The following is a 12,581-nucleotide window of genomic DNA, read 5'->3' as shown; positions in this document are numbered from 1 at the left end:
TATTTGAGGAAAAAATTCCTATGATAATTTAAACTTGAAAATTGTAGACATTTTTTTGTGAACAAACAAGTATACAAAGTACTATACTAAGATATTTTCCTCCTGAAGAAATAATTTTTTGTGACATTTTTTGTTGAATAGGCCATTTTAATCATATAATAGTTTAATATTAACTTTGCCCAAAAATTGAATTGAAAAACAAGTTTAGTTTACTCATGGTGCAACTGTAATTAAAAGAGGGAAAATTGGTTTTTTGGTGAATTAACTGTATAAATCATATAGTCTAATGTTCAATTTGTTTTGAGCAAAAGAAAAAGAAAAATTAACCATTTATTCAATCTACAAAGTGGCCTCTAGGCGCTATTAATTTTTTGTTTGTTTTGGGAACAATTACATTTATTTATAACTTAGTGAATAAATAAATTATTAGCTGACGATCATGATGTATGCCTCCATCGAATCATGGAGGTATAAATTAATAATTACTATTATATTATAATTACTAATTGTATACTGTACCCCCGACTGGACCTCTATGATCCAATCGTTGGTGTGTATGTAGCTTCGTTGTACAAATATATCTGTCAATCATTGTACACAAACAACCCACCCATCCTCGGGACATCACATGACCATCAGTAATACGCGAACCATTATTGATGATGTTTATCTCGCGTCGAATTCAAAACATCCGATTTATGCTGTTTTCCTTCTACTAACATTCACAAATCACGTAAATATTATATCCGAAATTGTTTATTTACATTCATAAGTTAGTTAAACCACCAATTGTATCCGTTAGATGTAGTTCATTAGTCCTAGGCCCATTTTAGTTTACACTTGGTCTGATGATGGATTATGTAGGCGCGTGTCAGGCCACTAGATCCAGGCCAATCCCAGGCCAAACCTGGCCTAAATAATAGAGACCCAGCTGGGCTGATTCGAGCAGTCCCTGATTCGAGAGATTTCAGAGTGTAGGCTGCTTACTATGTGCATGGAGTAAACTTTACTCCATGCTATGTGTGCTTTTTAGCCTTATAGTAGGCTGCTTTGAGCGAATATTCTGCAACTAGAGCCTTCTAGACTACTAGAGGTTGTTTGTACTGTATAATTATTTATTAATAGGCATTTTTTTGTTTTCATCAATCAATCTCAAAACAAATACAAATATATTATTATCAAAGAAAAATATTTAATAATTAATTATGATGTTCTGATAATTATGATTTAAAACCAGATGCGTTACATCAATACACTTTTTTTTAATGAATTATAATTTAGGTATATCATAATTATGATCATATTAAAATTAACATTTATCAAAACATAGATTGGCTATTTTTTCAGCAGTAATTAATAATTCATTAATATTTAATTTATATTGAATCAGTGATACTGTTTGCATTAAAAGATGCTGGCTGGTAGAACTTGTGTAACAATTGCATTGTAAATAACGATCTTGCTTAATTTTAAATTATATGCTTACAGATTATTATGAACATGTAATTAGTGAAGAAAGTCTGATTGCCTGCTTTTTCCAAACTCGTTTCTAATGAAGTAAAAAATGGCCGCACAGGACCACCAAGTACCAAAAGTAGTGCAGGATCTACGAAGTATGAAATCCAGTTTATAATTATTTAATTTACACATTTAATAGAATTTTAATTTACTCTGAACAAAGTTTTTTCTAAAGCTCTGTCTACACTATCAAACTAGTTTGACAAAAAAGTGTGCCCAATTATATTGGTAGTGACATGCCCAAATATACCTGATATGACATCATTTTTTTGTGTCAGATAAAGTTTGATAGTATAGACAGAACTTTAGTTGATTATTAACTTATATTTATAACTTTCATTGCATAAATATTGAAAATAAGACCAGTATTATAAATAACTAAGCTAAACTAAATTTGATAAAATATACTGCATATTTTAATTTTTTTATCTTAAAAATACCATAAAATGAATATTATATACCATAAATTCACAGGTTGCGTTAAAGAGTTAAAGAATGAATTTGATGAGAATAGATATCCAATTACGGATGACTCGGTCACGTTACAAAAGTTTTGTTCACGTTTGGAGTATCTTATGCAGGGCGAATTTAAAAGTGAGTTTTAATTTAATAACAGTTTAAAATATTATTTGTGTACTTCTTCTGTTCAAAGTGTTTCAGTGCAAAGACTGTTACAGGATTTGAACCTAACACCAGATATTTTAATTCAACCATAACATAGTATTATAATTAATATTTTTATATTGTCCTTGAATTAGGAATAACAAAAAAGCTGATATTGCAGTAAATTGTCATAGCGCCCTCTATTGACAAAACACTCTTATTGAATATTCATAAGTAGGTAAAATTAAGTTTTCATTAAAATAATAGTAATATAAATTATTGATTTAAGATAATACACTTTTGTTAATTAAAATTTTCAATGGATTTTAAATAATAATGATATTAAATCACCAATTATATGAGACAATAATAGAAGAATATGTTGTTGGTACATTTTATGACACCAATGTGCAGAGAATGGTTCGGCTGTACATAGTACACTTTCTACAGTTTGTTAGGCATCTTTGCGCAGAGGCGATATCATAGCCAATGAGGTTTATCCGAGGCGTGATTATTGCTAGTTGAAAACTTATCCCAATACCCCGCACAGAAGATGTGAAACACCATCCCTGTGCAATTTTTGATGGTCTCCACGGAGCCCATAATAAACTATGATAAAAACAGAACTAATAATATAATATCTTATGTTAATTATTAACAGTGTTTGTTGTTTTGGAGAATGTTAAAGATGTATTGTCCCCCTGAACAATTATTTTTTTTAAATTATTTTGTAATAGTTATTCACATTGACCACAAATTGGATCTAAAAAATTGTTGACATGAAAAAACTGTAATTCAAAGGAAAAAATAGTTTTTTGGTTGAGTGTAACCATTTATTTTGTTCTTTTATAAGTGAAGCTTTATTAAAACTGCGAAATAGCCTATTTAAAGTATTTTTTATTCATCTTCATGTTTTTGGGGGACAATACATCTTCAAGTCTTTTTTTGTGAGGATATTATTTGCGTTTAGTTTATTGATGATTACTTATTATTTTTCAGTTCGTTATTCGTTGATGGGATCAAAAAAAGAATACTGGGATTATTATGTTGAATGTCTCAGCAAGACCAAAGGCCTGAATGATGGCATCAAATTTGTTAAAGCAATGTCAGAGGTACTATCTACATTTTCCGTTTTAAAATTATATTATTTTAATCTGTATGTATTTTTTACAGTTTACAGGCTGCTATTGTGATATTTTAACTAATTTCAGGTTCGTACATCTCTTGGGAGAGGGCGTGCTTTTATTCGTTACTGCCTTGTACATCAACGACTAGCTGACACATTTCAACAATGCTTATCCAAGAGAAAAGTTACAAGGTATAATTTTTAAGGATCTACTATAAACCTTCATTATCTACCATAATGATAGTGGAGCTGTGACTTGGTGGTTAACATGCTTGCCTTCCAATCCAAAGTTCCAGGGTTCGTTCCTGACCTAGTGCCAGGGTAGTTACTCACAACTCTTTTAACTCCACTCCCTAAGCTTCAAATGAGACTTAGTTTAAAAGCACGATAAATTATAAAATAGTTTATCCATCCTGTAATTGGCGAGTTACTCGCTATTGGATGCGTATGAAATAAAAAAATAAAATAAACAATATATGTACATATAATGAGTAAATGTAAGTTTTTTAAAAGTAATTTTAAGTATATTTTTTATATTCCTAGTGATTGGTACTCACCGAAATCACTTCTCATGAATCCAAAACTGTCATCATTGTTGATAAATGACTTTTATGATCTGAATGAGGTACAATTTGATTTGTCACCAACGGGAAATGATCTTGATGCTGCGTGGCCGACATTTGCCAGAAAGACTTTCAGCCACGGCTCTCAGATGTGGCAACTGCCCATTAGGACTACTAGCATGAACAGTCTTAGCTCTCAGGTTTGTTTTCTCAAAAACTAAAGATATATAAGATATATATTTATTCGTCCAATAAATTTTGGAAATTTGCTTTGCTTTGGCATTGACAAATTACAATACTTAAAACACAGAGCTTATAAAAACAGTTACATACATAAAACAGTACAAATAATTTAAATACAAATGAGTTAAGTGATAAAATTACCACCGTACAACCTGATTGAATTTGGATAAAATGAATTCCAAGGTTAAAAAATTAACAATAATAAAGATATTGATATAATTTATAGTTTGAGAGAAAATAATGATAATGAATAATGAATAATACATTCATAGGTTTGCAAAATTGCATTAAACAGATGGTAGTATTAATTATATTATTATGTTTAACCAGAATATGAAGGTACCTGTAAAATACACATAATAGAGTACATAGTGACCATTTTGTTGTTATTTTGTTTAGGCTACAAGTGAGATCATGAGCACCAGTGTCCCAGAAGACTCTTCCAAGGCAGATTATTATTCCCAGCTTCATAAAGATTTCCAAGAATGTGAGGAAATCAACAGACAGCTTCGCCAACAAATCCTATCCATGGAAACTGAAAATGAAGATTTGCATAAACTCGCTTTGGAAACTGAAGAGAGGTTGAGCAGGTTTCAAGAAGACGCTGAACGATTTAAACAAGACACGTTGTACAAGCTAGAGAAATCTGAAATGGAATCGCAGAAAAAAGGTGAACAAATTAATCAAATTAATTTAGAATTTCAGACAAGATTAAAAGAAGCAGAACAGATTAAAACAGATTTGTGCGACAGGATCGAATGTTTAAACAAACAGCATGAAAGTCGTGAGAAATATTTTTCTAAAAGTGAAGTTGAATTTCAGTCACAAATTGCCGAACAGGACATGCTTATTGGTAGTCTGAGATTACAGGTGACCAGCCTAACACAAGATCAGGAATCTTTGAATACGTTGGTATCGAAAAAGAATGAAAACATCACAGATTTAGAATCAAAACTTGCAAATTTTGAAGTTAAAAATATTGGACTTTTATCAAAAATGGAAGGAATGGTTGAAGAAAAGAATGTGACAGTATCCAGTCATTTTGATTCTGCAACTAAGGTGCATGAACTTTTATCAAGAGTTAATGATGTAGAAACAGAAAATCTAAATTTAAAAGGCACAAAAGAAGAACTTTCTCGAAAAGTAGAACTTCTAGAACAAAGGTTATCAGAAGAATCTGCTTCTGTATCAAATCTAAACACAAAAAACAATGAATTAGAATACAATTATAGAAGACAAATAGAAAAGATTGAAATCCTGGAAAAGTCTAAACAAGAATTGGAAAAGAAACTTGAGGAAACAAACAGTTCCCTGTCTATAAAGGAGACAACCATATGTTCCTTGTCTAAGGATTTGGAAAATGTTAAACAGGAAAAGGAAACGCTTTCAACTGAAAGATGTGAATTAAAAGCTTCAAAGGAAGATCTTGCCAGCAAAGTCATTCAAACAGAAATCCAAGTTAAAGAACTAAAAGAACAACTTCTAAATTTAAAAACCATTTTCAGTCAGATAGATTCAAATGTAGATGATAAGATGTCAGAGGATGATAATAAGGATAGAGTAGATGGTAGAGAAGAACCAAACAATATTGAAGAACGATTGCAGAACATTGTCTTAGAAAAGAAGACACTTAAAGACAACCTACAAGCAAGTAATAATGCTATCCTTGTTGAAAAATCTCAGTGTTCTCACTTTGAAAAACTTTTAAAAAACAAAACTGAAGAAGTTGAACATCTTTTAGACCAAGTTCAAGAATTTAACAAGAAGTTTGATTCTCAGGAAAGTGCCATTTCAAACTTGCAAAGTACAGTTGAAGATCAGAAGAAGGAGTTGTGCCTTCAGGAAGAGGAACTGACAAAGTTACAAACAGAAAATATCATTCTTAGAAATGACTGCGATAATCTTGTTAAAAAAGAGGAAACTCTTTCTTGCCATCTTCAAGAGAAGGATAAAGAGCTTCTGGATCAGACGGAATCTGAGGAGAAAACTCAAAATGAACTGAAAACCATTGCAGAAATGTTGAGTACGATTGAAGCAGAAAAACAAGAATTGGTGCAGATTTTAACTAATAGAGAACAATCAATTTCTGATCTTAAAGATCAAGTTCAAACCCTAATTCAAAAGAAAGATGAATTGGAAAAAAACTTAGAAGTGATGGAGAAGTCTCTGGAGAAGGAATCGGCTACTACGAGAGAAATCCAAGAGACGTTAGAAGAAGTCATTCAAGTGCAAGAAGACACTGCAGGAAATCAAGACAAGTTTGAAATATGCAAAGAAACGTTACAAAAAGAACATGAAGATAAATTGGCCTTTCTTCGAGAACAGTTTGATATGTTACAAGCCCAGTTTATTTCCATCAGTGAAGAAAAAGAAAAAATGGATGGAGACATGATGGCATTGGAAAAGGAGAAAGCTACTTTTGAGTCCGAATTAAAAGAGTTGAAAGAAACTTCGGAAAAAGAAATTAATGAATTAGCGGAGAAAACAGAAATGTTGGTAAAAGAGCGAAATGAAATAAAAGATAAAAACGATACATTAAATGCAGAAATATTGGAGCTTACACAACTTTTAGAAACGGCAAAAACTGAAAATGAAGAAGCATTGTTGAAGTGGAGCGATTCTGCTGTTGCAGACAGTAAAACTATCGATGAGAAAGCTGTAGAAATAAAAGGTTTGCATGATAGCCTTGAATTCTTCAGTCAAGAGAATGCAGAAACAAAAACATCGCTTGAAAGTGTTAGTACCGAACTTGCAGATAAAACATCTGAGTGTACAAGTTTGAAAGGTGAACTAGAAAGTCTGACAGAGCAGCTAAGTGCCATCAGGTTCCAAGCCAGCACTGATGTCATGAAATTTGAAGACACCCAGAAGGTAAACGAAATTTTGTATTCATACTTAGATGTACTTAATTATCTAATTCAATTCAATCTTTTATTTCGGAATCTTTGATCTATAGAAAGTAAAATTACGTATAAATTAATCTATCAGTATTAGTCAAATGAATGGTTTTTATATTAGGAACACAAAGAACAAGAAGAAATCATCATCAGATTGAAAGCAAAGGAACAAGAACAAGAAAAAGTTGTCATCAACCTTGAGACTGATCTAGAAACCGTTAGGAGACAGCTTGAAGAAGGACGGCTTCAACAAGCAGAAGAGGTATAACAATCAGTAGATAATAACATAGACTACTATATTTGGCTCTACCTTTCCTCTTCTCCCCACTTTATATTAATCATTTCCCCACTTGCTCAGACCTAATATCCATCACCTTTTACCAGTACCCACAATGCAATTGTCCTCTTCTCTCCCCACTATATATTAACCATTTCCCCACTTGTTCAAACCTAATATCCATCACATTTTACAAGTACCCACAATGCAATTGTCCTCTTCTCTGCACATTTACATTGTTATACATCACCAGTACCCACAATGCAATTGTCCTCTTCTCTGCACAATCACACAATTTTCTTTAATTATGAAATATTCCTTGACAGCTTACTGTTGCAAACCACAAGATAGTGTGTTGTAAAGAAGAACTAGAGGCGACGGTTACTAAGTCTGAAGAGGTATGTGATGTAAACATTTCATTCTGTCATGCTATTAAGAATCATATACTGTGACTCCAGGCTAGGGTCATAGTGCATATAGGCTCCTCCTAAATTGAAAACACATTGACTTTAGTTCGTTGACAAACAAAAAAACTACTACCGTTTACTTTGTTTCTCCATAAACACAGTTAAGCCGATTACTGGAGCAGGAGAAATCTACTGCAGCAAACCTCCAGGTAAGTATCATATTCTGATTTTAATTATATTTGTACGTTTATTATCAAATATAAATGTTTTATAAGATGTATGAACTGTATAATAATGTTATGTTAACAACTTTACAGCATGATTTTGAAGTTCTTCGTGATGACAAAACAGACAGGGAGGTGAAATTGGAAGCAAACATAACACAGCTCACCACTGATAATAGAGATTTGAAGAAAAGACTTATCAAGCTACTCAGGTTTTAAAGCTTTTATTTAAATATACTTGTACCATAAAACCCAGTAATACAGTACAGTCAACTCTTCCAATACCGTACTCTCTGAAAACTGGAAACTCTCCCAATACCAGACTTTTATTGAAGTCCAATCAGTCCCCAATTCATTTTTACCATTAAAAACACATTCCGAATACCAGACTTTCCGGAAAAACAGACATATTTCGCCAGCCCAAGGTTGGGAGAGTTGACTGTAATCATTTCTGAGTTACTTTACTTGAGAGAACAAGCTTAAGTTAGTTGCCCACTCACCAATTTTCAAGTTTAAGTAAGTGAGCTGGCTGGGTATTTTTTTATTCATTCATATGCACAAAAGTCCTTATTTTGGAGTGATTTTGTAATGAAAGGTTTTGTTTTTGAATTTAGAGAAAAGGATACACTATGGCAGAGAACAGAGAAACTAGATTACATGTTGAAACAAAAAGCATCTGAACGTTGGCTAGAAGACAAGGATGTAAGTTACTTAAGCTCTGTCTACACTATCAAACTTTATGTGACAAAAAAATGTGATGTGACATGATGATGTCATATCACTACCATATTTGAGCATATCACTACCATATTTGGGTGCATCACACTTTTTTTGTCACATAAAGTTTGATAGTGTTGACAGAGCTTTACAAAGTAATGCATGTGTTAATTCTGTAATAACCATACTGCCTCTAGATGGGCTTACACATGAACCAGTATGTTAATTAATATTCATTATGTTTTGTAGGTTCTTAATTGTATGCAATGTGACGCAGAGTTTGGTCTGACAGTACGGCGCCATCATTGCAGACTTTGTGGACGCATCTTTTGCAACAAGTGCTCTAATAATTTTGTGATGTCATCTTCTAGCAAGTAAGCTTATATTATTAATCATTTTGTTTAGTTTTATATTTTGTTTCTGTAATATTTATTCTGCCGAAAATACAAATGAAATAATAATGGGGCGAAATATACTACTCCTGCCCATATATGGTCACAATGATATCACCATATTTGGGTATATCACTACCATATTTGGGAACATCACACTTTTTGTAGTGTAGACAGAGCTTTAAAATGTATGCCTACTACTAGTAACAGGAATACAAAATTATTCTTGTTGTTTGGTTTTTTTATAGTAAAAAGGTTCGAGTTTGCGAGCTGTGTTTTATAAAACATGAACATAACAAGGAGACTGATGGGCCAAGTTCAAATAGCATATCCCTATTGGTCCAGAGCGACGACGATGACGATGGTGAAGAAGATACAAAGCCTTATAGTGAACAAGAAGTTTATCAAGATAATTTAGCCAGGTCTAACTATTCACCTCAGAACCAAGAACAGTCACCGACTGAGAGTGAGATTGGAGGCAGTCTTCTCACAAGGTGTGTGGCCAATACAAACCCAACTATGTATATATGGAAACTTTAGTTCAATTTTTTTTCAATTTCGATATAAGTATTACATACATATCAGAAACAAAAGAAAACAACAAATACAATGTAATGGGAACTTTATTATTTGTATATAAACTGGTTGCAAGTTTTGTATTGATAGAGGCAGATCCCGAATTTTTTAAGGGAGGGGGCATAGCTCTAACATATAGTATTAATAGTCTGTCAAAAACAGAAAAAAAGAAGTATATTTTCAGTTGTCAAAAGGAGAGAGTGTGCACTCCTAGCCCTACCATCTCGATCCTCCCCTTGATAATTATTTTTTGAATAATAATCAATATCTTCCAATATTTATTTACAGTGATCAACACATTCAGAATGTTCACAATTCACCATTGCTACAGAGGTCCCCATCAGGCACTCCTACCAAGGCTTCTGGAGATGAATTCTCAATCATAAGTGAGGATGAAATCAGCGTGATTAGAGTTATTGATGATGATGATGAAACACAGACAAGAACAGTTAACGAAGAAAGGTACAATTCTAAAGCTCTGTCTACACTATCAAACTTTATGTGACAACAAAATGTGATGTGATGATATCATATCACTACCATATTTTGCAATATCACTACCATATTTGGGCACATTACACTTTTTTGTCAAAGTAGTTGATAGTGTAGACAGAGCTTAACTGCAGTAGAAACGAACGATAGGCAATAGTACAGCCAACCTACTGCAATTCAACCAAATTGTATAAGAAGCAGATAAATAAGTAAAACCAGTATATTATTTTGTTTACTTTTTTATTTATTTATTTTTTTTCATACGCATCCAACAGTGAGTAACTCTCCAATTACAGGATGGATGAACTATTTTATAATTTATCATGCTTATAAACTGAGTCTAATTTGAGGCTTAGGAAGTGGAGTTGAAAGTGAGTTACAACACTAATTTTTACTTTGTATCTTGCAGTTTGATAATGTGGGATACAAAAACAGTAGCAAATATTGAGGAAAACTCTGATGAGTTCATTGAACTTGACATTGATGCCGGAGTTGGTCACGGAATCCCCATAATGGTGGACGAACCTGGAGTGAGCATTTTGTGGGAGTTTACTTCAAGTCCAAAGGTAAACCACTGATAATATAATACTTCTCAGTTCAACTGAAAATAATGTCATATCAGCAATGGGTACGGTACTGGTCCGGTAGTGGCGTAACGGCTATGAGTGCTCACTGACTAAACCCAGGGGCTCCTGAGCAGTGTCCAGAGGAAAAAACAGGCATTCAAATATGTCGAAAACGCCCAAGACCTACATCATTAGTCTAGTTGTATTTTCACATCTTGTTTTGTTTGTTTTTTCAGAGTGTCGCTTTTGCTGTCCTGTTTCAAGGCATGTCAGAGGGTGCTGCTATAGAGGAGCTGATTCCACTATGTCGGTGCAATTCTCATCGTGAAGCTATTCAGGGTGAACTGACCACCAAACAGGCTGGAACGTACACTCTAGTCTTTGACAACTCCTTCTCACGGTTAGTACAGTAATTGTATACAAGAAATAACTAGAACAACAATGTATACTGTATATGAATACTGTACTGTACATGTCTTTCCTATACATTCATTCATTTTATTTATTCACATTTATTTAGTCATCGTTTATAACATTACAATTACAGGATATAATTGATGGCAAGGATCCTGCATAAAGAAGTTTACAATTCAGTTTTTGCAGAACCCTTTTACATAAAACATAAAAATAAAACACACAAATATTGTAACTATAGACAAATGTATAGCCTATTGTCTTATTTCCTATTGACAATGTTAAGTATTTTTATGTATGGTATAAAATATGTATTGTCCTTATTACTTCATTTTTAAATAGTGACTTACGGTAGTTTAATAATGTGTTTATTCCTCTCTTTACAGATTTACGGGCAAGATTGTCAAGTATCGTTTACAAGTTAAAACAAATGAAGCAACATACTAAACCTCACTCACTACAGGGCTGTAGCCAGCATGACTGTGCCTCGTCTGAAATTTCTAATTTTCAACACCAACCCTAATTAAATTCCACAGCACAGATCATCAATCATTTTATATTAACAATTATATTTAAAGCATCTTTGCCTTGTCTGTTTTTAACCTTTCACTACAGCCTTGCACTATAGTCCAACACAACACATTTTTATTCAGTTGTCCATGATGATATCTAATATTTAACACTATGCGGGTTAAAATGTTTGCTTTCAAATCTCGGAATTTGTATTGTATATTCATCCAATATAATGCACTGATTGGCTGTTCAACATCATATGACTTTATAAACAGACAGTAAATAAGTGACCATGTTTTAATTCAATAAACACATCTGAATTAAGTTTTCTGATTTTTACATTTTTTCGGGGGTAGGCCAGTAGATAGTAAAATGGTTAAAAAATCATTCAATTAGTGGCCCTGTATTTTTTGTTCATAGCCAGATGAGGCTTATGCTTGGTTCCCACTAGAGACGCAACATAGTGACGTAACGCAACGTAAGGGATTTGATCAATCACAAGCGATAGTGATTGGTCAACTCGTTTGCGTTGCATCCTAGTGAGAACCAAGCTTAAGAATGCATAATTAACTATCCAGCCTAGAATAAAAGAATAAAATAGTTCTATGATTACAATGGTGGCTCAAGTTATGTAGCATCGTGTTCATTAAGCAGGTTGATTTGCCATTGATCATTGCCTTTCACTCTCAGGACTCTAGGTTCTTCCAGTTTTCGTATTTTAATGAAGTTTGAATCCCGTCATTTATCTCTAAAAGGATAATATAAGTGACATGTTTTGTTTGTTCAACTTACTGTAGGCGGCCTACAGTACTACTGTAAATATTAATACAAAATTATTAAAAATCTTACTCAGTATTTTGAAATGTTAATTATAGGCCTACTTGTGCTCTTCACGTTTGAGCTCAGATTGTGTTCATGAATTGTAAAGTAATGGATTTTTGTTGTATCATAATTGTTTAATGCTTCATGCATTCTCTTTTTTTCAAATTTAGCATATTATTATTAATCAGGACATAAAATAAAAAGTTATCTTTTCTCAAGTACTTGTGTATT

At 32.7% G+C, this 12,581-nt stretch overlaps 1 protein-coding gene and 1 non-coding gene across 2 annotated transcripts; both read left to right on the top strand.

Annotated features, from left to right (window-relative positions):
• Positions 1-1,521: 1,521 nt before the first annotated feature.
• On the top strand, positions 1,522-12,568 carry LOC144850461 (FYVE and coiled-coil domain-containing protein 1-like). Its single transcript, XM_078707749.1, has 17 exons — positions 1,522-1,613; positions 1,993-2,112; positions 3,121-3,233; positions 3,333-3,439; positions 3,791-4,010; positions 4,453-6,924; positions 7,072-7,212; positions 7,554-7,625; positions 7,796-7,843; positions 7,952-8,070; positions 8,473-8,560; positions 8,825-8,949; positions 9,216-9,461; positions 9,832-10,005; positions 10,445-10,601; positions 10,838-11,001; positions 11,402-12,568. Exons 1-17 carry the CDS (start codon positions 1,565-1,567, stop codon positions 11,460-11,462), a joined length of 4,476 nt encoding a protein of 1,491 aa, XP_078563875.1. The 5' UTR covers positions 1,522-1,564; the 3' UTR covers positions 11,463-12,568.
• On the top strand, positions 2,582-2,720 carry LOC144854293 (U4 spliceosomal RNA). The gene has a single exon (XR_013614559.1). It is a non-coding gene; the product is annotated as a U4 spliceosomal RNA (small nuclear RNA).
• Positions 12,569-12,581: the final 13 nt, after the last annotated feature.

Source organism: Antedon bifida, chromosome 1 (assembly GCF_963402885.1).
Source record: "Antedon bifida chromosome 1, ecAntBifi1.1, whole genome shotgun sequence".
Lineage (NCBI taxonomy): Eukaryota > Metazoa > Echinodermata > Crinoidea > Comatulida > Antedonidae > Antedon > Antedon bifida.
The sequence above is the reverse complement of the archived record's forward strand: the minus strand, read 5'-3'. Positions and strand labels throughout refer to the sequence as shown.